Here is a 23,504-nt window from a genome sequence, read left to right on the forward strand (position 1 = left end):
TTCATTTCCCTTTCATACATTTTAGACCTTTTCTCTGAGGCAACTCTCAAGAGTTTCCGCCTTTCACTTAAGTATGTAATTATTGATGATCGTCTGCCCCTTATACTGGATTGTAGCTCCACCGGGCTAGAGAGCAGAGGCACTGACCGAACCCCTGTATTCCCAGGCTAAACTCAGCACTGTAAACCCAGTCTAGCCAAGTGCCTGGCATGCAAGAGGCAGTCAGCGAACAAATGGATGACAGAAGGGAAGCAGCCAGCGGCACCAGCGCCTCCCTGGCGCAGAGAGGAGCCGCCCAGGCCCTCAGTTCCCTCCCTTCCCTCCCAGGCGCTTGGATCAGGACTCGAACCCACGGCCAGCACTGTCCCTGGCCCTGCCCTGTCATCTTGAGCCCCTCCTTGGGGAAGCGCCTCTCCTGGTGACGCCGCTCAGAGGCGGGACTTCCGGCCGCCGAAGTTTAACAGTTCAGGCGGGAGCCGGAAGCCCAGCGCCGGAGCGGGCCGCGCTGAGGCCCCCGGTGTACGGCAGCTGAGAGGTGAGGTTCCGGAGGTTCCGGCGTAGGGCCCGCCGCCCGCCGAGTACTTGCCCACTCCTGGTTCCCCACCCGCCCTCCGATCACCTCAGGGGGTGGGTCGGAGGTCCCTGGGCTCCCCGCGACCCAGCGGGTCGGGCAGGGGCGCGGCGGCCGGGTTGGCGCGGAAGTGCCCGGGAGCCGCGGGCCGGGGTCGCGCACCTCCGCCTGCGGCGGCCTCCGGTCGGGCCTGAGAGGTGGCCCTGGTCGACTGGGGCAGGTCGGAGGCGGCTCCGGGGGCTGCACCGACTCCGGAAAGTTTTCCGCCTGCCAGCAGTCCCGTTACCTTTTTGTAAACCTTTCAAATTCGACTCATTTAGCAGGCGCTCGAATGCATTTACCAAGGTAACTCCAGTTGAGCAAGACTCCTGCGAGTAAAATGTATTTTGGGTGAAAGAAAGTTGGAGAGCTTTTGCTTAAGCTAAGTGTAGTGAGTTGTTTCTTGTAGCCGCGAGGCTGATGGTGTTACGGCCGTGTGTCCTGACAGCTCGCTTTTGATGGGAGCCTCTTTCTGAGGCTAATATGCCGCGCCCTTAAGTGTGCTCAGTTCTCAGAACACTGGTTGATGGGCCTTTCCCCGCTCTCCTTTGAGAGGAGCAAACAGACATTGAGTGACTCGGCCAAACTGTCACCTAACTCTGGGGCAGGTCATCTGAGCCAGGACTAAAGTGATCTTTCCGCTACATCACACCGCTCAACAGGTGTGGTCTAAGATTACAGTAAAGACATCTTTCAGTGTTTTTTTCCTGGGCTTTCAGATGCTTTTCCAGCGTCTCATTGTTGTTAAGAAGGAATCCAAAGGGCATAAGTTATAACATGTTAAGGCACCAAATCCAAACACCGTGTCTACATTTCAACAGATGACTAAGAAGGGCTCTTACTAGAACTGTTTATCTGCTGAATGAAGCAGAGTGAATCACGTAAGTGACTTTTCTAGTTAACGAAATTTCAGCCTCATTATAAACACATTTTCTGCCTCTTGAGTCTTGAAAGACCCCTATATTTTATTATGTCTCTAAGTTGTCCTCCGAAATATACTTACAAATGTGATATTTTGTTGATGACTTGGGAACCTGTGACATCACTTATGCTCTGCCACACTCTTGACACTGTCCACACCAGAAAGATGTGAAGGTATATTTTTAGACCCTTCCCTTCCCTTCCCCTTTCTCCCAAGCTGTTTTTGACCATTTTTTTTTCTTACCCATCATGCATTACTACGTGTGTTTTGTCTTCTAGACTGCCTTGGTTTGTGAAATCACTTTGTAAGAATTATGCGTTCGAACTGCGTACTGTGAATAGATAATACAAGCGAAGGCATTGTGGATCAGGTGTTGGTATAGGAACTTAGGGACATCTTCTCAGGTTGTATTTGCTAATTTTAGAGCTATTTGGAAGACCTGCAGTGGTGGGATTCTAACCTGCAGGAGTGCTACAGTTTGTCATATCTTTTTTTTTTTTTTTTTTTCAAGATAAGAAAGGTACCTATCCAGCAGTTATTTGTTGAATACCAACTGTGTGCCAGGAATGTTTGAACACCAGTAATTAACAAGATAAGACAAAAATTCCTGTCCTTGAGATCTTTGTTTTCCTCAAGTCAAGGGCCACAGATGTTATGAGAATAAGAATTGCAGATAGCAGGAAGGGCCGTGGAAAAATGGAACAGGAGAATGGGGTACAGAACAATGGGTTTAGCTTCAGAAAGGGAAGGCCTTTCTGAGGAAGAATCATGAGCTGCGACTGGGATGATGTGAAGGAGATGACCATGGGAAATTGGGAAAGGTCATTTCTGGCAGACGAGGTAACAGAAACACTTGGAGGTGAGAAAGAAGGCCAGTGTGTTTGGTGGCCCCAGGGAAGAAAGGAAAGTTACATCAGGCCAGTTTATGAAACACTCCGAACTAAGGAGGCTGCATTTCATTGTAATTGCTGTGGAGAGCCATTGGGAAGGTCAACTAAGACTATGATCCAGTTTACATTTTAGGAAGATCCATCCAGTAACTCATCTTTGTGGTGAGCGCAGTCTCTGGGACACAAGTGAATGTGTGGAGCCACTTGTTTTGGATAAGATGTCTCATTTTAACTCTTTTTTTTTGTTTGTTTGTTTTAAACCTATTCTTAATTGTTTTTAAAGCATGTTGTTTTAAACAATTTGTAGGTGCAGTCATGCAGGAAAACCTCAGATTTGCTTCATCGGGAGATGATGTTAAAATATGGGATGCTTCATCTATGACACTGGTGGATAAATTCAACCCACACACCGCACCACATGTTATCAGCTCAGTGTGTTGGAGCAGCAATAGTATCCTTTTTTAAAAAAAAAAAATAGCCACTGTGTTAAACATCCAGTAGCAGTATATGTTTGGCATAGCTGTGAAAGATAAAATGAAATAGGAATTTAATAAACAATATGCCATATGATAGGGGCTTTCCAGGTGGCTCAGTATTAAAGAGTCCACCTGCAAAGCAGGAAATGTGGGTTCAGTGCCTGGATCAGGAAGATCCATTGGAAAAGGAAATGGCACCCCACTCCAGTATTCTTGCTTAGGAAATCCCATGGACAGAGGATCCAGGCAGGCTATAGTCCATGGGGCTGCAAAGAGTCAGACATGACTTAGCAACTAAACAATGACATATCATATGATTGAAAACTGATATTCTCCATTGATTTCATTAAAAACTTTATTTGCAACCCACTACATTTAAAAGCACTGCTATTAAAAATATATGTTAGCTACTAGATGCAGACCATAGAGTTTTATATCAACAGTTGGTTATTGAATTAAATGGAATAAGGTAGGTAACGGTGGAAATAATCCTGAAAGTTCTGGAATGATGTTTTGCACCTACATTTGCATATTTGTGGATCTAGTTGGGAAATTCAAGACAGAACTTGAAGACAAAAGCAAAAATTGAGGGAGGAGATAAAAATTGTAGAACAGTTCCATGTTACTGATGTGTTTCCTGTATTTCTCTTCCATTGTATCTGTGTTGAAAATAGTCTTGTTTCCCAAAAAGACAGATAAATTATCTTGATTGAATTTTCCTAAGGTTTTTATGTTTCTAATTCCCACCCTTCCTGTCTTAGTAAATTTCTGTGTGCTAGGTCACTTCAATTTTGTCCAACTCTTTGCGACCCTACAGACTGTAGCCCACCAGGCTGCTCTGTCCATGGGATTCTTCAGGCAAGAATACTGGTGTAGGTTGCTATGCCCTCCTCCAGGGAATCTTCCCAACTGTGGGATTGAACCCACATCTCTTAGGTCTCCGGCATTGGCAGGCAGTTTCTTTACTACTAGCGCCACTTGGGAAGCCCAAATTTATTTATTTGGCTTCTTTGAGTCTGAGTCATGGGTGATCTTTTATTGCGGTGTGCAGGCTCTCTGCAGGCTCTTTGTTTGTGGCGCTCCCCAGTGGCATGCAGAATCTTAGTTCCCTGACCAGGAATCAAACCCATGCCCCTTCCGTCGCAAGGCAGACCCTTAACCACTGGACTACCAGGGAAGTTCCTGGCAGATAAAATGAACTCATAAATAGGGATTTCTCAATATCACTCTACTAACATTTTAGGCCAGATAATGTTTTGTCTTGGAGGCTTCCCTGTGCATTGTAGGACGGTTAGAAGCCTTCCTGACCTCTACCAATGAGATACCAGTACCCCAGTGGTGACAGCTGCGAAGCATCTTCAGAATTGCCACATATCAATTCTGTGAGGGGCCAGAATCATCCTCAGTTGAGAACCATTGCTGGAAACAAAGTACTGTTACTACCTTTTGTATGAAAATGTTCTGTATTCTTGGTATGGTAGAGATAGTCATTCTTTTATGGAACTCATACACTGTTTCTTAAACAACAGATTAAGCTTGAACATGTATCTGATCTTTTCAGTATCAAAGTAGTAATATTCTGCTTCCTGATGAAAGTAAAAATATCAAAGCTTTAAAATATGAATGATTCATGAATAAAAACATTAGACAGTTTTCATGCCCAGTCTAATTATTCTTGTAAATATATAACAGAAATGACAAGTTTTCTATTTGAATTAAACTTTCCTCTTCATCATTCCTTGGTTTTGTATTAAAGTAGCAAAGTAAGTTACTTTGGCTCCCTGTTAATCAAACTCCTGTGAGGGGACCGCGTTTTTGAAGCCCTCTGCAGATCTATAGTGGGGGGAAGTGTTTAAAGAGAGTGACAAATATGTGATGTTGCTTCTATATTAGATTTTTATTATGTTTAGAGCTTAAGTTTCCCTGTTGCTTACTACATAAAAGTACCAATTCTTAGTGATTTTTTTTTATTCCAAGGAGTTTTATTAGGAGTTGGCATTTACTGATAAACCACTTAAAGGTCTAGCAACAAAACTGATGTGACTATGACTATGTGATGGTGTCCTTTGGGTTTTGGAAACTGGTTTTATTTCTGTAGTTTTCTTGTATAAGTACATGTGCACTGGAAACCTTTGTATAGTTTTATTTCTATTGAGGCTTTGATGCCTTCCATAGAGGTTAGTTACTGAAGACCAAGGGATTCCCAGACTCAGATTTGGGGGCCACTTAGCGTGGATTCCAAGGACAGAGTTAATGGTGAGGTGACATGAAGATCAGTTTTCTTTTTTTTTTAAATCAGTTTATTATTTTTTTGGTCCTCCTAGTAACACTCCTCACTTTCTTAAGACTTCTAAAACTATATGGGAAATAATACTTTTGTAGTATCCTCTTTTAGTCCTTTCTTTAATATATTCTATAGAGAAGAGTAACAGTAAACATAGGAAGAAGCCAAGGAAAGGGAAAATGATTTATTTTTCTCAATGCTATAAAATCTAGATAGGTGGAAGTGATTTTGTTTGAATCATATATCATGATAAAATTACAGTCCATGATCTGTTCACAAAATAGCTGAATGTTCTACAGATCACTTAAAGTAATACAGTTTGGACTTTGCTTGTTAAAAGTGTATATTTAAACTTCTGGTATTTTGTTTTAACTCTCAAAATCAGGTTCTTGTTTTTGGTTGTATTATTGTGTTTAGTCATGTAAGTTTTAAAATACTTATGTTATTTTGTGTTTATTGATGATTTCACCTATTCATGTGAAAAAAGACTAATTTTAAATTATTAAATCAAATTTTAAATAATTCTTACTTTAATAATTTAAAATTGTATTTTGAATAATTTAAATTTAATTGAGCTGAAATAAAGTTAAAATGCATAGTAGCTGTGTAATCACACTTACTTATATTTGCTACATACACTGTAATATTCTTAATACATTTAAAATTGAAATGCTCTATCACAAACATTCCAGTCCATTCCATTCCAGGAAATATCAGGCTTTATTTTTTAGTGGAAAAATAGGAGACTAATATGGACATTTGCTTCCTAGCTTAAACTGGTATCAAGCACTGAATTACTAAATAATTATTTTAAACCATATTTATAGAAGAAAAGGCTGATTGGTATTTGCTTGATGTTGCTTTTATCATGCTCTCATTCTTGAAGGATAAAATCAGACCTTCTGGCCTACTCTTTGAAAATGGGGTAGTATTTCACATGGGTTAAATAGCTTTCAAGTGATAGCAAAGTCAAAAAGGATAGTTCTTCCCTGCAGTAGTAAAGAGAATTAGTCTTGGTAATTAGTAATCTGAGCCAGTTTTGAAAGCTAATGTGTCAACTATATTCATTGTTTGTCTTCTTAGTTTAGTTTGCTTGCTTTTATCATCACATTTCTTTATAATGATAGTCGAGTGCTAGAGCTGCTCTTGGATTGTTTGATGCTCCATAACTCTTGATTTAGATAACTTTCTAGTGACAGCATCTTCCAGTGGTGACAAAATAGTTGTTTCAAGTTGTAAATGTAAACCTGTCCCGCTTTTAGAGCTTGGTGAAGGGGTAAGTGATTTTTTTTTTTTTTTAACTTTTAAAAATCTTAGTCTTGCTTGCGTGGTAATTGCTTATTTGTTATGGTGCTAACAACTAAATATAAAGGAGTTTAAAAGCATTATTCTTAACTTGAGCTTAAAATAATACAGTTAACACTTGAAGATGAGATAAGTGTGCTTACTGATACATCTTTAGGTAAAGTAATATTGGATCCTAGGGAAGCAATCAAGGACTTAGATTTTGTCAGCTAGGTAGCATCTCCATTTTCCCTCTGTTGGAGGTTTCCTGGTATTGCTGTGACTTTTTAGGACTGTTCCACCAAGGTTCCTAGGTTAATCTGACCAAAAGAGTCCTAATGATGTAGCCCTTCCCTTACTAACAATGGGCTCAGCACCATCAGCTAAAGACCCTTATCTGATGGTGACCTTCTGCTTTAGCTTAGGTCCAGTGGGTACTGCCTGAGCCTCTCCAAGCCCTCCTGTAACAGAACGGGCTTTGTCAAAATGAGCTTTGGTCCCAGAGCATTTAAATGAATTTCTCACTATATATTCTCACCCTTTTGTTTCATAAGTTAATCTCTCTGATTTAGGATAATACTGGCTTTTTCATTTCCAATCACACACTTCTTGAAATTTGTTTCCATTTTAAATAAGATCTAAATAAAAAGGAATATATAGTTGGTGGTTCTTTTTTTAAATTTCAGAGTTTTATAGTGGACTCTAAACCATAATGAATTGTCATGATTTTATACACTGGAGTAGATAAGGTGGCCTAATCAGTCATTGTTCTACTCCACTTGCTTTGGAGTGGAACATAGCGGGACCACACAGTATAAATTCATCTAACATATTAATAAAAATGACTTAGAATTTCTAGCAGTCCTTTTATTTCTAGCAGTCCTTTCCTAAAGGTGTCTGGTAGGATTGAGCTCAGCATCAGTTCCAGCCCACAGGTGATAGAGACTGGACAGATAGAATGTGTGAGGGTAGGAATGGCACTTGCCTTTCAGCCTCAGTAAGTGGAGTTGAGGCATGTGGGATCTAGTTCCCGGACCAGGAAGTGAAACTGCATCCCCAGAGTACCACTGGGCAGTAAGGTAAACTGTACTCTTTAAGAGCAGGCAGAACATCTTAGTCATTTTTGGATCTTCAGATCATGTCCAAGTTGATCATCGAACATTTGTTGAATTAAATATCAACATCAAAACAGTTTTGATTTTGGGACTGCCCTGGTAGTCCAGTGGTTAAGACTCCTCCTTCCAGGGCAAGGGATGCAGGTTCGATCCCTGGTCCAGGAACTAGGTCTCACATGCCTCGACAAAAGACCCTGCATGCTGCAACTAAGACCTGACTCAGCCAAAACAAATAAAAAGCCAAAAAACAAAAACAATTTTGATCTCCACTTCTGCCACTGTTTAAGGTGGAACTTTATTTAAAGTCCACATTAATTTTCTTTGATTTTGTATTTTACCTCTCTAAAGTAGACAGATTGGTCTTGACAGTATGATAATGGATATGATAACCTAGAAATTTGACCTGATGTTATCTTCAGATTTTAAAGTTCTACCCATTGCTTTTGTCTTAGGGTACAGGATTCCTGTAATAGCCAATTTCCATTAATTATTTAAGTTCATTACCTGCATTAATAATATATTAACATAAAAAATCCTCTCTCATTAGGGTAAGCAGCTAAAAACATAGGTTTTGTTCTAAGCCCTTATGAATAATTTCAGTTGTTTTTGATTGGAATTTTAATATATTGATCTTTGATGGATGCTATTCTTATCTATTTTATTTAAAGGTAAACTCCTGATCTGCAGTAATAACCAGATTCTAAATTTTATTAGTCTATTTAGACCGAAGTCAATTCCTCAAATGATGTCTGCAAGAGAATTATAGTGACCATACTGAAATATTGATGTACTGTGCCCCAGTATTTTTTTTTTGTTAATAATTTTGACTCGGTTAGAATTTCAAAGCTGGAAGAAACCTTGGGGGAGAGAGAGGGGGTCATCTGCACCCTTTTAAGAATCTGGTGCTCTCTTGAGCAGAGGATGTTTTTGAAATGCATGGACTATCAATAACAGTAGATCTGGTCCTCATCTTTCATTTCTCACAGGTAGAAATGTAGGCTCAGAAAGATGAGATTACTTGCCTAGAGCTACGGTAATTTGCCTTCAGTCACAAAATGTACGCTTTGGAATTAATTTCTATTCCTCCCCCCCCCCCTTATGGTGTTCAGCTGGAGTAGGAATAATTAATGTAACTATATAGTGTATCTGAAAGTTAATAGGGAAAAAACAACCATGCAACATTGTAGCATAGTTACTGATGATACCACCAGATAGATGACATGCATGCATACTCATTGTGAGAAACTTGGTTACCACTGTATTTTTAGCCATTTGTTCTAAAAATATTTATTGAACATGGGTATGGTCTTTGCTGTAAGGAAACTGACATTCTGGTGAGAGACAGAATAAATGAGTAAACAGTACCCAGTGACAGTGGTAAGTTGTTAATGCAGAGAGCTGAAATACGTTACTGAGTTAGCAGGTTACATTAGGTGGGGAAGGGGTCTTCTGAAGTTGTGGTATTTAAGTTGATATCTATTGATCAGATGAAGTCATTCAAGCCAAGGTTCAGGGGAATTAACTTTCCAGGCAAGAATAGCTGTGTAGAAGTCTGGAGGCAAATATAGTGTTATTACATTTAAGGAATGGAAGATGGTCCTTGTGCCTAGAGAATCACTGGGTGGGGAGGAAACTGGTGACAGACCAGTTAAGAAAGGGCTAGATGAATAGGGCAATGAAAGCCAGGTTGATGATGAGTTTGGAATTTAGGTGTGATTGGAAGCCACTGAGGATTTTAAAATAAGACACACATGATCTGATTTACATTTCATAAAGGTCACTCTCTATATAGAACATGATATGTAGGGAAGCAAGAGTGGAAGGCAGACAACCAGTTAGGAGGCTGCTGTTGTTCTTTGACAAGTTTTGGATCAGGGTGCTTGCAGTGACGGTAGATAGAGGGGGGCCCCTGTAGGGTATATTTTACAGTTGGAGTTTGGAGAACTTGCTGATAGACTGAGTGGAGGGAGAACAAGGAATCAAGGTTCCTTCTGAACTTCTGTCTTGAGTATCTGGATGAATGGGACCTTACAGTGTGGGGGAACAGTGTAGACTTAGTTTCTGATGACAAGATGTTTGAGACTTGGTCCATTTTGGGGAGAGGCACTGTGACTTGGAACTAGTATCTTGTCCTCTTTATAAAACTTCCCCCCTTCTGTAAATTGAAGGGTTTAAACTAGGCATTCTTCAAAGTCTCCTCTACCTTTAGAATTTTCTGAGCTGTGGGTTGATTTTAATTTGAGATATTCTGTGGAGTATAAGAGCAGGTGTTGTTAAAGGGACAATATGCAGGGCAAGTAAGCCCTAAAGGGACTCCGAGACTTGGTGGTTTCCTAAGCTTCCTCTGTCACCACCTTTATGTGGAAAGAACATGAATCTGGTTGATTTCCTTAAAGCCATTTTGAACACTTTGCAGACTATTGAATCCTTGTGGAAGATGATGAGAGCTGAATCTTTAGTACAAGAATGGACATGTCTATAGCATTTCCCTCAGATGTTTTTCATGTGCTTACTAAGTGTTGGATGAGAATTGAAAGTCAGCTCTGGTCTCTATTAACTTAACATGACTTTTTTTTTTTTAAATAGCAAAAGCAGACATGTGTCAGTTTAAATTCAACGTCTATGTATTTGGTAAGCGGAGGCCTGAATAGTACTGTTAATATTTGGGATTTAAAATCAAAAAGAGTTCATCGATCTCTTAAGGTAAGCAACTTGAAAAAAAAATCTTTACAGAAATGTGTTTATTAGTAATTACCAAAATTTAATTTTGAGCTTTTATGATAAAAATAAGCAGCTTCAGAATGAAGTGAGATTTGTTAGGGAATATAAAGATGTGTAGCCAAAAGCTTACTTTTTTGAGTTTATTTTTCCTTCCATGTATGTTACTGTGTTATTGTGTTGCTGGGGTTAAAACTTTTTCCTTATTTTTTCACTTTGTTCTGCTCTTGAGTAGACCACTTCCTTCATTTTAAAAAAAATATAGTTTATTGTCATTAAAGATATTTTTAAGGCTCTTGTGAAAAAATGAGAGGGATTTTGGGATGATAGTATTCAATCTGGTAATCAGTTTGGAGATATGGCTTCTTAGTTCTCTGCTGCTATTTGTGTTATTTTTGTGTGTATTTTCATCTTGGTAATAAAATGTTTCTAGAATAATTTACTGTTTATAATTAGTGTTTCTTTAAATAGCTTTTGCAGTTTCAGAAAATGAAAAAAATCACTGTGAAAGCCTCTGGTTGTGATTGCTTTTTTGGACTTCTATCGCTTTGGCATTTGGATGTTCATCTTTAAAATTGTTTTCAATTTTTGTCTTTCAAAAAAGTTTTAATATGTGAAATTTTAAACATATTTTATATATACACACACATACCTATACAGAGAAAGAATTTCCTAAAATGTAAAGCCATCTCCTGGCATGCTTTAGAGACCATTTGAGAAAGTTGTAAAATAAGTGGAATATTATAGCTACAATTATTGTTATTACATTAATTATTAGATACAAAGATTGGTTTGTTTCTGTTATTAAGATGTGACATCAAATTGTTAAAAACTATGCTGACCGCTGTGCTCTTAGGCTGCTGCCTTTAATTTAATCTTGGAAAACATAATCCTTGTGAACTCAGTTTGTTCTAAACTAAACCGTTTTATTTCCTCAAAATGGATTCCCCTATGGATCAGGGAGACAGTGCTAGTATAATGGGAGGAAAATAAGCTTGAATCCAAGCTTTGCCACTGGCAGTTCTGTGAGCTTGCAGTTTGTTAACCTTAGTTAACTCATCTGTAAAACAGGAAAAATGACTTTGCCTCCCATGCTTGTTCTAAAGATTAATAATAATTAAAACTCCAGCCTAAGTTGGTACTCAACAGACGGAAGCAGCATCTATCAAGTCTCAAACGTGCTTTCTCAATTTGGCTTTGGGGCTTTTTTTTTTTTTTTTTTTTTTGCTCTCTTCCATTTTGCAGTGTTAGGTTTCATTCTCCTTCCCCTAAATTACCTCTTAATCACTTTCTTTAAGGTTGAACTCAGGCTTCCTGTCTTCTGGAAAGCTTCCTTTGTCAACTCAGTTCATAGTGATGCCTCTTTTGCTTTCCTCTGACTCTCTGCCTCTGCCAATCATTTAGAATTCTTTCTGCCATTTGCATGTTTACTTAAACGCCCCGTCTTCCCAATTGAACAGTAATACTCTTAAGGGCAGGGGCTCTGGTAATAGTCAACTTGCAATAAATGTTACTTGTCAGTGGAAGTGAATTCTTTATGTAGGCATAATGCCATTTGGAAAATTACCTTTCCTTTTTGTCTGTTTCATAGTGCCTGATCATTGTTATGGTTATGAAAAATAAATCTTTGTTCCCTGAAAAGACTTGGTGCTGATCAGACAGTTTACTATTCATTTGTGTACTTTTTTTTTTTTAAAGATTATTTTGAGGAAAATGTTAAGCAAATATTAGATAGACAAATATATAATGTTTACAAAAAAACATGAAAAATATACTGTTTGAAGGTTGTGTGGCATTCTATTTACTGTCATTTCTTTCATTCAGGATCATAAAGATGAAGTAACTTGTGTAACATATAATTGGAATGACTGCTACGTTGCTTCTGGATCTCTCAGTGGTGAAATTATTTTGCACAGTGTAACCACTAATTTATCTAGTACTCCTTTTGGTCACGGTAATAACCAGGTACAGTATGGGTTTATTCAAAATAAAGTTGATAAAGAGATTTTTAATTATCTTACATAAGGCAGTGAATTTAAGTTTTAAAAATTAAGTATTTAAAATGTGCACTTAGCATGCTTGAAAAACTTATAGGTATCTATTTTTTAATGGTAGTATTTTAAAACTAGTATATATTAGATGATGGAGCTTATATGAGTTTAGTTATGCTTTGAACGGTCACATGCTCCTAGAACTTAACTACAGATAAAAAACACAAATAATTATTAATAGATTAAGCCTAAAACATGGATATTAATCTATGACATTACAATTACAGAAGTATCGCATAACTTAAACTATGTCAGCTACAAGACCGATACTTATGTTCATAAATACTCTGATGGACATGAAGTATTTGTTTTTAGGCACAGGGCAAATAGAGTTTTCTTTTTTGTTTGTTTCAAGTATGTCACATTTATGTATTTCAGGTTAATACAGGAGTATTTAAGGAAATACTTTATAAATGCTTTTATAAAGCAAAATTAGTTACTGAATTTTTCTTTATAAAAAATTAGTCTATAAAATTCTTAAAAGAATAAATTTAGTTTCTCAAGAAATCTAGTTCTTGACTAACTTTCCATGAAATTATCCACAGGAATTTCCCATAACGTGCAAGTACTTTTATTCTCACTTTTTATTGTAATCACTTTGGCCGTAAGTATTTTTAGGTAAAATGTGGGAGCGCTTCCGTTTTGAAAAGCCTTAAAATCATTCTTTGAACAGTTTATGTTTAGCGTTCAAGGAAAATTTAACGAGTATTAAAAATATACAGAAAAAAGTCTTTTCTCAGATTTCAGGTATATTGAGATAATAGAGATATAAATGATGAGGTTTATGAGAAAGTGAGAGATTGTTGAGAAACAATCTTATGGTCATTCAGAACAGAGAAAAAACGATCTGATTGGGAATAACAGAGAGAAAATTGAAGAAAGGGACAGTTTCAGCTGGGTCTCAGGCTCGGTCTAAGGGTTTGGTTTTGTTTTGCTGCTGTGTAATTTGATTCTGCCTTGTGCTGGGTTTAGCTCTTTGCATGTCCACAGAGTAGTTGGAACTGTGTCTTGTTTCCTTGTCCTCAGCTGTTGTCTAACTTTGTGCCTTACATGGGAAAGATGGCCAATATGTAAGTGGATGAGCACATTTAAAGATAAAGATTTTAATACATTAATAAAGAACTTTGGGAGAGGAGTATTTTATTTGGAGGAAATTATACAAACAAAGAGGAAGGAAAGTGCATGGGTTTTATATAGGGCTAATGTGAGAAAAAAGAAAAGTAGGTAGGAGCTAATGTTGATATGGGACTTTGAATGCCAGACCAAAGGCTTGGCTTTTATTTTGGAAGACAGGGAACTAGTCAGAATATTTTGATTAGTTGAATGTCAGAACCATAGAATCCTTGAGCTGAAAAAAGCCTTTAGAGGTAATCTCATTTTCTGCATTTTATGGATGAGGATAAGTGATTTACCACAGAGAATGATTAATATGGCCATAAAGATAGAAAGTAATCTTTTGTTTTTGTAATTTTTTTGGTTATTTTTATTATAACTGAGACATAAAACCTAAGCCCATAGATATTGAAACTACTGGAAAAAATAATCCAGTGTTCAAATAGATGATTTGCTTTTTAAAGAAACAGAGTAGTCTTCTCCTTCCTCTTCTTTCATCTCCTTCCTCTTTTCCTTCTTCTTTTCCTTCCCCTCCATCTTCCCTCCTTCCTCTTCTCCCTCCCCCAACTTTCCTTCTCCTCTTCTTTCTCCTCTTTCTCTTTTTCTCTTCTTCTTTGGAAGAAGCATGATATATTAGAAGCATGATAAGTTTAGATGTATAAATTCTGGGTTGACTTTTCAGTAACAGAAATATTAGGTTAGATACTGCCATGTATTTAAGTTTTTACTGTGTTTTACTAGAGAGTTTTGGTTATTGCTCTTTCCTTTATTCTCTGTAAAATACTAAAGTTTTAAAAATTGAGATATGTACAAGATACATACAATAAAGTACAAATATCTTAAATATACAATGATGAATTTTTATACATGCATACACCTGTGTAACTACATCTTACCAAAATCAAGATACAGAACATTTCTGTCCAGTCACCACCTCATATTTCTTAAAAGAATTGTATGTGTCTGGTGTCCTGGTCTTCATTATGTTTGTTGCATGGAATAGTAGTTTATACTGCTTTAACTCCTGTGACGTGTTCCATTATAAGGATATACCACCATTTACCCACTCTACTATTGATGGATGTATGAGCTGTTTCTCATTTGTATCTATTGTGAGAAAGCTACTATGAATATTCTCATATGAGTCTTTTTGTGGATATGTTTTCTTTCCTCTTGATTAAATATTCAGGGGTGAAATTGCTGAGTCTTAGGGTGGGCATTAAGTTTTACTTCATTAAAAATTGTCAAAAAGTTTTTAAAGTGCTTGTGCCATTGTATATGTCTATAAGCAGTGTATGTGAGATCCAGCTGTTCCACGTTTTTGCTCATATCAAGTATTGTCTTGCTTATTCACTTCAGCCACTTTAATGGTTGTGTAATTGTATCTCATGGTGGTTTTAATTTGCATTTCTCTGTTGAATGAGTTGGGCACATTTTTGTATACTTTCTTTTGTGAAGTGACTATTCAAGTCTGTTCCTTTTTGTTTGGGGTTGTGTTTTTCTGATTGATTTGTAGTTTCTTCTGTTTTCCAGATGGAGTCATCCTTTGGATATACATGTTGCATATGTCTTCTCTTTTAGCCTATGGCTTTCCTTTTCACTCTCTTAATGCCTTTAAAAAATGAACAGAAGTTCTTACATTTATGTCTGTTGTGCTCCATTTCAAAGTAGTTTTTGTATGTGGTGTGAGATGGAATTCATCTTTCCATACAGGTGTATGCTTATGCCAGCATTATTTATTGCAAAGACCATTTGACTGCCACTGGGGTACGTGCAGGTGATGAGAGGGTTTGGAGAACATTCCAGGTAGAGGTTATTTTGTGTTGCAAGTGTATACAATACTAGTGTATTGTATTTCAAGGGAATGTTTAATGCATTCCCTCCAGATTAACCACTTGTAACTTGACCTCAGTAATCATAATTTGTGTTTTAGAGCAATGTAGAGTAAGGAGAGCGTTAAGAAGGTGAAGAAATCAAACTGGAGCATGTTGGTTTTTTTCTATTTTCCTGGAACAAATGTTTATATATTTTTCATGTACTATATTATTTCATTTTTCTCTATACCGTTAAAGCAGAGTGCGTGGGCTCTCTGTAAATACCAGTTGGTCTCTATGTATGTAAGTATGCAGTCTGTTTTCTTAGTGAAGAAAGTCGGTTATGATTCTGCATATTTCCATTTCCATTTTGCAGGCAGCATAATTGAAATCTACAGAGTTTTAAAAATTGATTCCTCAAAAATTCATTTAAGTTTTCAAGTATATTAAATACTCATTTTAGACATTCAAACAATGTTCATGAAAATTTCAACTCTAAAAATTGACATAATCCAATTCCAGTATACTGTCATCCAGCCAAGTTCCTATGCTGATCAGTTTTACTATAGGGTTTGGGTTATTGAGAAAAATAGTAGGTAGGGCACATCTAATGATTAAATTTAAAATTTCTAATTTTGTTTCTATGAGTAATCAAGAATTTGAAATCTTTAAAAATCATCAAATTGCTTTCTTAGCAAGAGTGACAAAACCACAGAGTCTCACTGAATCTTTATACTGAATTTCATATTAGAAATGAGATTGCCTGAATATATTTAGAATCTTACTTTGAAGTGTCTGAGCTGAATTGAAGCTATTAGTTTTCTGTGGATCGCAGTGTCTATCTGCAGGGGCAAAAAGCCTTACTGCTGTAGAGCTGCCAGGGCTGACACACTCCTTAGATTATAATTGCAAGTCACTATTTGGCAAGTTCAGCAGTTTAGGCTCACCAATAGGTTAACCTGTGTTGCCTTTCTCAGACTGCAGCCTTTTTGAAAGCAGTTAAAATGTGGATATTTTATTGATTCCTTAGATTTAAAAGTGATCTTTAAATGTAATATCTGAGATTTTAAATATAACATTTTCAGTGTATGTTAAATAAGTCCATTTTCTTCAGTGAAATTTTTGACATTTTAGGTATAGATTCTGTAAATATTAGTAAGCATTTAGAGTATAGAGATCTGGTAAATAATTATTAGTTATATTTTTAAAATAATTATTTTATAAAAAATGAGTTTAATTCCAATTTGGTTGACTGGTTTTGTTTATATCTGAACTTTGGCACTCAAGAAGTTTGACTTACTACAAAGCTTTGTGGTTTCCTTTATGTTATATGGGGACATTGGTATACAGTTGTATATTGTCATATAAAATGTCCTTGATTATCTCAATATATTTCCTTAGTATTCGTCCACATTTTTAGCCTTTATATTATGTATTCAAGCAGTTTTGTGATTGACATGTTGGTGTAAAACAAACTTCCATATCTTTATATATTGCTTCTTAAAGTATCATTTTGTCCTTTGGTTTTTCTCTTCTAACTTTTCTTTAATAGGAAGTGATTTGAAGAATGTTTTCTTGCAGTTTATCTGTATAGCTCTGTCTTCCTTCCATAAATTTATAATTGTTCCATTGATTCAATCTTCTGCTTTTTCTTATTAGTGCTCTATCCGAGGTATTCGCATATTGCTAGTGTTCACAATTATAATTTTTAGTGTCTATATAATATTCCATTGTTCAAATGCCACAGTTTATTTAGATAATCCTATTCTTTAGGTATTTTCCAAATTTTTATAATCACAGTGAATAACATGTTAATACTATTTCCGTAAGTATATGTTTTCTGCTTTTGACTTTTTCTTTGAAATCAAAAATTCTCTTTCAATGTAACTCTGTAGCAGGCTCACATTTTCTTTCCTTGAAAAAGTGTGTTATTCTTATCCTTTTTGGTCTCAAATGTCTGATCATAATTTAAGTATTTTTTTCTTTATAAGTTTCTTGTTCCTTTTCCTACATGTGCAGAGGATTTTTTTCCCTTTAAAATCCAGTAATTCTACTAGATTGCGTCCTGGTGTTGGTTATTCTCTATTGCTATTTCAGGTACATGGTATGATCAGTTAATATGTAATTTCAAAGTTTTTTTCTTTCAGGGAGTTTTCTTAAATTACAGTTTTTAGTATTTGATATTTTCTTTATCTTTGTTGAATCTTCTTCAGTGATTTGCTACTTTCATATCATTTTTAACTTTTTTCCTTATTTTTGATTTTTAAAAATTCTTTCCTTTTGACCTATCTTTAAGGTATTTTTTTTTGTTATATTTATTCATTCTGTATTCCTTGTACATTTAATGAAGGCTATGTAATGTAGCCTTCTATTCTTTTTTTTTTAGCCTTCATCTTTAGGATTAATTCTTTTTCAAGTTCTGACATCTCATTTTTGAGTTTTCTAATTCTGACTTACATTGTTTTTTTTTAATGTCTTGTATCACTTTACTGTCCTTTTGGGCATCTGTTGAGAATGCCTTCTTTCTTGTTCTCTTTGTTCTCATAATAACTTTGTCTGGGGTTCATCTGTGAAGTCAGTTTCCCTCAACTCCACAACAGAGATGGAGTTTAGAGGGTAACTCTTCTGAGATCGCTTGCTTTTGTTCTGCTCCCGGACTTGTATGTGAGTTTTCACTTTGCTTCGACTATCTTGATTCCAACCTGGTCAGGTTTGTTTCCACTGCTAGTAGTGTCTCCTCAGTATGGAGCCCTGACCTGGGAAGGAGATGCCTTGGCTGGACGGTTTTGGGGGTGTTCTAGCCCTTCAGACCTTTCTGCAAACTTCTTGGACAGAACTACTAATGGTGATTCTGTGGATATTCCTGGTTTAGCTGATATTGTCAGATTGGCCACCACACTTTCCCATGGATACATTTTGGCTATGTGGGGCTTTTCCTGTTTTCAAATCTTTCTCAGTCCCTATAATTTCCCTCTGCTTCCTCCTGCACAAATACTAATACTATGAAGGACTATGGCTGTTAAATGTTTGATCTGCTAGGGTATTTTGGGGCTCATGGGGATACCTGAAATGGTCTAGTTTTACTGTAAATGTTGTTCATGGGGTTTTAGTTTTGCTACCTGGTTTGCTCTCTGTAACACATACACATTCACACATTATACTTACGGTCTGTGCTGGGATTCCCAGGACCAAGTTTGATGATTCACTGGGAGGACTTACAGGACTCAGTGTAGAGAGGTAGTGTTCATGGCTATGATTTATTACAGTGGAAGGATGTAAAGCGCATGAGCAAAGGGGGAAAGGTGCATAGCGTGAAGTCCCAAGGAAACCAGGCATGAGCTTCCAAGAGTCTTCTCTCAGTGGAATAGATGTATTTAATTTTTCCAGGATCAAATTGTGGCAGCATGTATGGAATATGGTTTACCAGGGAAGCTCATTAGAGACTGATTGGCCAGGGACTTCATTGGAGGCTGGTTATCTTGACATCCTTTGCCTAGCATGTACTGAAATTCCAAATTCTAATAAGGATGGCAGGTGTTCATCCATGGTTCAGTCATAAACCATATTTTTTGCACAAGCAGTTTGGGCACAGTGAGCTACTCTTTATCAGTCAGTGAGCCATTGTCTTCAGTTAGGGTGGTGGGAACCCCCAAAAAATCCAAGTTTGAAGACTCCAGCCAAGGGCCAATCTTGAAAGCAGGACTTTATAAGGATAAGCAGTCTTAGGCCCGCTTGTGCGCATATACACACACAAATAGAGGGACTTAGGGAGATTGAAAAACTCTGCCACGGTTGTAACCTCTATCTTCTCAGAGTCCTCCAGTTACAAGGACTTTAGGCAAGACAGCATTATGTTCAGATTTCCAGCTTTGAAGAAGTTACTGCTGCAGTGGTATGAAGGGTAGACAGCAAGACAGTGAGAATGGAAATAGGCAGGAGGAGCCTGGTGGGCTACCGCCCATGGGGTCGCTGAGGGTCGGACACGACTGAGCGACTTCACTTTCACTTTTCACTTGCATGCATTGGAGAAGGAAATGGCAACCCACTCCAGTGTTCTTGCCTGGAGAATCCCAGGGATGGGGGAGCCTGGTGGGCTGCAGTCTATGGGGTTGCACAGAGTTGGACACGACTGAAGTGACTTAGCAGCAGTAGCAGCAGGTAACAGATGATTGGTGCTTGAAAGAAGACAAGTGAGTGAAGAAGAGGGAGGAGTGGAGTTGAAGGGATACTGTATATATTAATATTTATGAGAATGTGTTATGTATATAAAAGGCTTCCCCGGTGGCTCAGCGGGAAAGAATCCTTCTGCTAATGCAGGAGACATGGGTTCGATCCTTGATCCAGGAAGATCCCCTGGAGGAGGAAATGGCAACCCACTCCAGTATTCTTGTCTGGAAAATTCCATGGACAGAGAAGCCTGGTGGGCTACAGTCCATGTGGTTGCAGTGAGACACAACTTAGCGATTAAACAACAGCATAGTAATTATCTTACCTTAGGTGACAGGTTGCAAATACTTGGTTTCCTTAGACAGAATTTGTTCTATGTTATTCTTACATATTTTTTGTTGTTGTTGAGGGCTAATACTTACTATTTTGAAGATCTTAGAAGTAGAATATGAGTTTTTAATATGTAAAAGCTAGTGGAATCTAAATTTCAAATTTTAAAAGTCTTTTTGAAGTGTGTTAGATTAGATAGAACAAACAAAAAGCCTTCAGGTTTGACTTTTGTTCTGTGGCAGTTTTATCTGGGACCTGTATGTGTAGCTGATAACTGCCAACTGTGATTCATTCAATGATTCATTGCTTTCCTTGAGACTATAAATAAAAGTGTCTTGTGGCTAGTTTCCCAATCTTGTGGATTCTGCTTAATATTGATTTATATACTTTTATTTTGCTTAAATGTAAAAAATCAGGTAATTATGAAATATTTAATTCTCAACACAATAAATTATAGTATCAGCCAAGTTAGAAAGTAACATCTTAGTAAAAGTAGATAAAATTCATCCACTTTCAGTCTCAGAAGACCTGCTTACTCAAACTGGATCTTTGTTTATTCTTGTCCAGCAGAAACTGAAAAAAGTCTCCACTGCCTCCAGAGATGAGTGTTTTAGAGAAAGGCTAGCGTTGCCCTCAGGCCAACGCTTTTGAAAGAATGGTAGGCCATCCCCAGTCTAGAGTGTTGCCAATACCCCCTTTATATTTAGTTAATTTTTTATTGTGCTTCCACTGTAGAACTGCCAGCACATCAGATTCAAAGAAATATATTCAAATATCAAAAATATATATTGAAGACAAATACAGACTATTATTACTTATTCTCTACCAGAGTTCCCTTATGCTTATTCATGATCTGACTGTGACTGGGTCTTTTATTTAGGTGGAATGTTCTAATCCTGATGAATTAATATAGTTTACCTCAATATATTGTATTTTTCTTCTGTAAAAGAGGTGATTGAGGTAACTCTACTCTGACATAATAAAATCATGAGTACTGTTCAATTACTAGACTTAGGACCTTATAGTCGCACCGAGTCAGACATGACTGAAGCGACTTAGCATCAGCAGCAGCAGGGCCCACTAAATGATTTTATGGTTGTCCTGATTATGAAACCTGTTATGCCATAAACCAGAGAAGTTCTGAATCCCTTGTGAATAATATGGTTGGTATTTGGCCATTATTTATACCTTATATAAGATGCTCTTACATATGCTTACAATTACATAAAATTTATTTTTATTTTCCTAGTCTATTCGGCACTTGAAGTACTCCTTATTTAAGAAATCACTCCTGGGCAGTGTTTCAGATAATGGAATAGTAACTCTCTGGGATGTGAATAGTCAGAGTCCATACCATAACTTTGACAGTACACATAAAGCTCCGGCTTCAGGCATCTGTTTTTCTCCTGTCAATGAACTGCTGTTTGTAACTGTGGGCTTGGATAAAAGAATCATTCTCTATGACACTTCAAGTAAGAAGTAAGTATAACATGCTTATTTCTTAATTTAGTAACAAATAGTTATTTCACAGGTAGCCGTATTTGTGATTTGCATAGACCTCTGATGAATGTTGAAAGATCTAGAGGTTGTATATTTGTTGTCTAGCAAGGTAAAATTTTCTCTTCTTCACATGTGCAGAAAAAACTTGATGAGTCTTTAGAGTACTTCTGGTGATGAATGTTGAAGGGTAGGATGTTGATGATTTCACATCTTTATTTTAACATGCATGCCATGTTATTCTCTTCAGAATACAACTAAATTTGTATATTTTTAAAGCAACATGATTAATTTGCTTTGAAATTACTTCAGTGTCTAGAGCAGGATTTCTAAGCCTTTGCATTTTGGGCTGGATGAATCTTGGTTGTGGGGAGCTGTCTTGAGCATTGTGGGATATTCAGCACCTTCCCTGGCCCCTAGTTACTATTAGGTTGGTGCAAAAGTAATTGTGGTTTTACACTTGAAATTTGCCATTTGATATTGAAATACATTCTTAAATAAATGTGGTTATGTTATTGTTGTTCAGTCCTTCAGTTGTGTCCAACTCTTTGCGACCCCATGGACTGCGACAGGCCAGCCTTCACAATCTCCCAGAGTTTGCTCAAACTCATGTCCATTGAGTCTGTGATGCCATCCAACCATCTCATCCTCTGTCATCCCCTTCTCCTGCCCTCAATCTTTCTCAGCATCAGGGTCTTTTTGAATAAGTCAGCTCTTTGCATCAGGTGGCCAAAGTTTGGGAGCTTATGTTATAGATCATTTTAATGCACATTTACCACTTTGGTTTTTTTTTTGCTAAAGCCTTTCCACTGTGGAAAATTCTGAAAGAGATGGGAATACCAGACCACCTAATCTGCCTCTTGAGAAATCTGTATGCAGGTCAGGAAGCAACAGTTAGAACTGGACATGGAACAACAGACTGGTTCCAAATAGGAAAAGGAGTACGTCAAGGCTGTATATTGTTACCCTGCTTATGTAACTTATATGCAGAGTACATCATCAGAAATGCTGGGCTGGATGAAGCACAAGCTGGAATCAAGATTGCTGGGAGAAATATCAATAACCTCAGATATGACACCACCCTTATGGCAGAAACGGAAGAAGAACTAAAGAGCCTCTTGATGAAAGTGAAAGAAGAGAGTGAAAAAGTTGGCTTAAAGCTCGACATTCAGAAACCTAAGATCATGGCATCCGGTCCCATCACTTCATGGCAAATAGATGGGGAAACAGTGGCTGACTTTATTTTTCTGGGCTCCAAAATCACTGCAGATGGTGATTACAGCCATGAAATTAAAAGATGCTTACTCCTTGGAAGGAAAGTTATGACCAACCTAGACAGCATATTAAAAAGCAGCTGCCAATTCACTTCAGTCATGTCCGACTCTGTGCAACCCATAGACGGCAGCCCGCCAGGCTCCCCCATCCCTGGGATTCTCCAGGCAAGAACACTGAAGTGGGTTGCCGTTTCCTTCTCCAATGCATGCAAGTGAAAAGTGAAAGTGAAGTCGCTCAGTCGTGTCCAACCCTTAGTGACCCCATGGACTGCAGCCCACCAGGCTCCTCCATCCATGGGATTTTCCAGGCGAGAGTACTGGAGTGGGATGCCATTGCCTTCTCCGATTAAAAAGCATAGACATTACTTTACCAACCATGGTCCATCTAGTCAAGGCTATGGTTTTTCCAGTGGTCATGTATGGATGTGCGAGTTGGACTATAAAGAAAGCTGAGCACCAAAGAATTGATGCTTTTGAACCGTGGTGTTGGAGAAGACTCTTGAGAGTCCCTTGGACTGCAAGGAGATCCAACTAGTCCATCCTAAAGGAGATCAGTCCTGGGTGTTCATTGGAAGGACTGATGTTGAAGCTGAAACTCCAATACTTAGGCCACCTGCTGTGAAAAGCTGACTTATTTGAAAAGACCCTGATGCTGGGAAAGATTGAGGGCAGGAGGAGGCTGAGTGTAATTACATCTGAGGAGTATGCTCAGTAAATCAATGAGATGCACCAAAACTGCAATGCCTGCAGCCGGCATTGGTCAACAGAATGGGCCCAATTCTCCATGGCAACACCCCACCACATGTTACAGAACCAACGCTTCACAAGTTGGACGAATAGGGCTACAAAGTTTTGCCTCATCTGCCATATTCACCTGACCTCTTGCCTACTGAGTACCACTTCTTCAATCATCTTGACAACTTTTTGCAGGGAAAACGCTTCCACAACCAGCAGGATGC

General features: G+C 37.8%; 1 protein-coding gene across 4 annotated transcripts in view; it reads left to right on the forward strand.

The window, feature by feature from the left end:
- Window positions 1-486: 486 nt before the first annotated feature.
- NEDD1 (NEDD1 gamma-tubulin ring complex targeting factor) overlaps window positions 487-23,504 on the forward strand; it is a 43,740-nt gene continuing 20,722 nt past the window's right edge. Inside the window, exons 1-7 of one of the 4 annotated variants that reach the window (XM_042247104.2) lie at window positions 487-916; window positions 1,432-1,491; window positions 2,730-2,873; window positions 6,364-6,458; window positions 10,168-10,284; window positions 12,124-12,264; window positions 21,024-21,253. In XM_042247104.2, coding sequence (XP_042103038.1) covers window positions 1,473-1,491; window positions 2,730-2,873; window positions 6,364-6,458; window positions 10,168-10,284; window positions 12,124-12,264; window positions 21,024-21,253 — 746 coding nt within the window. In that variant the 5' untranslated portion in view covers window positions 487-916; window positions 1,432-1,472. The remainder of the gene's footprint in view (window positions 917-1,431; window positions 1,492-2,729; window positions 2,874-6,363; window positions 6,459-10,167; window positions 10,285-12,123; window positions 12,265-21,023; window positions 21,254-23,504) is intronic. The other 3 variants (XM_015094814.4, XM_012174840.5, XM_015094815.4) reach the window with 3 other exon arrangements.

The sequence above is a fragment of the Ovis aries genome, chromosome 3, assembly GCF_016772045.2.
Source record: "Ovis aries strain OAR_USU_Benz2616 breed Rambouillet chromosome 3, ARS-UI_Ramb_v3.0, whole genome shotgun sequence".
In the NCBI taxonomy this organism is placed as follows: Eukaryota; Metazoa; Chordata; class Mammalia; order Artiodactyla; family Bovidae; genus Ovis; species Ovis aries.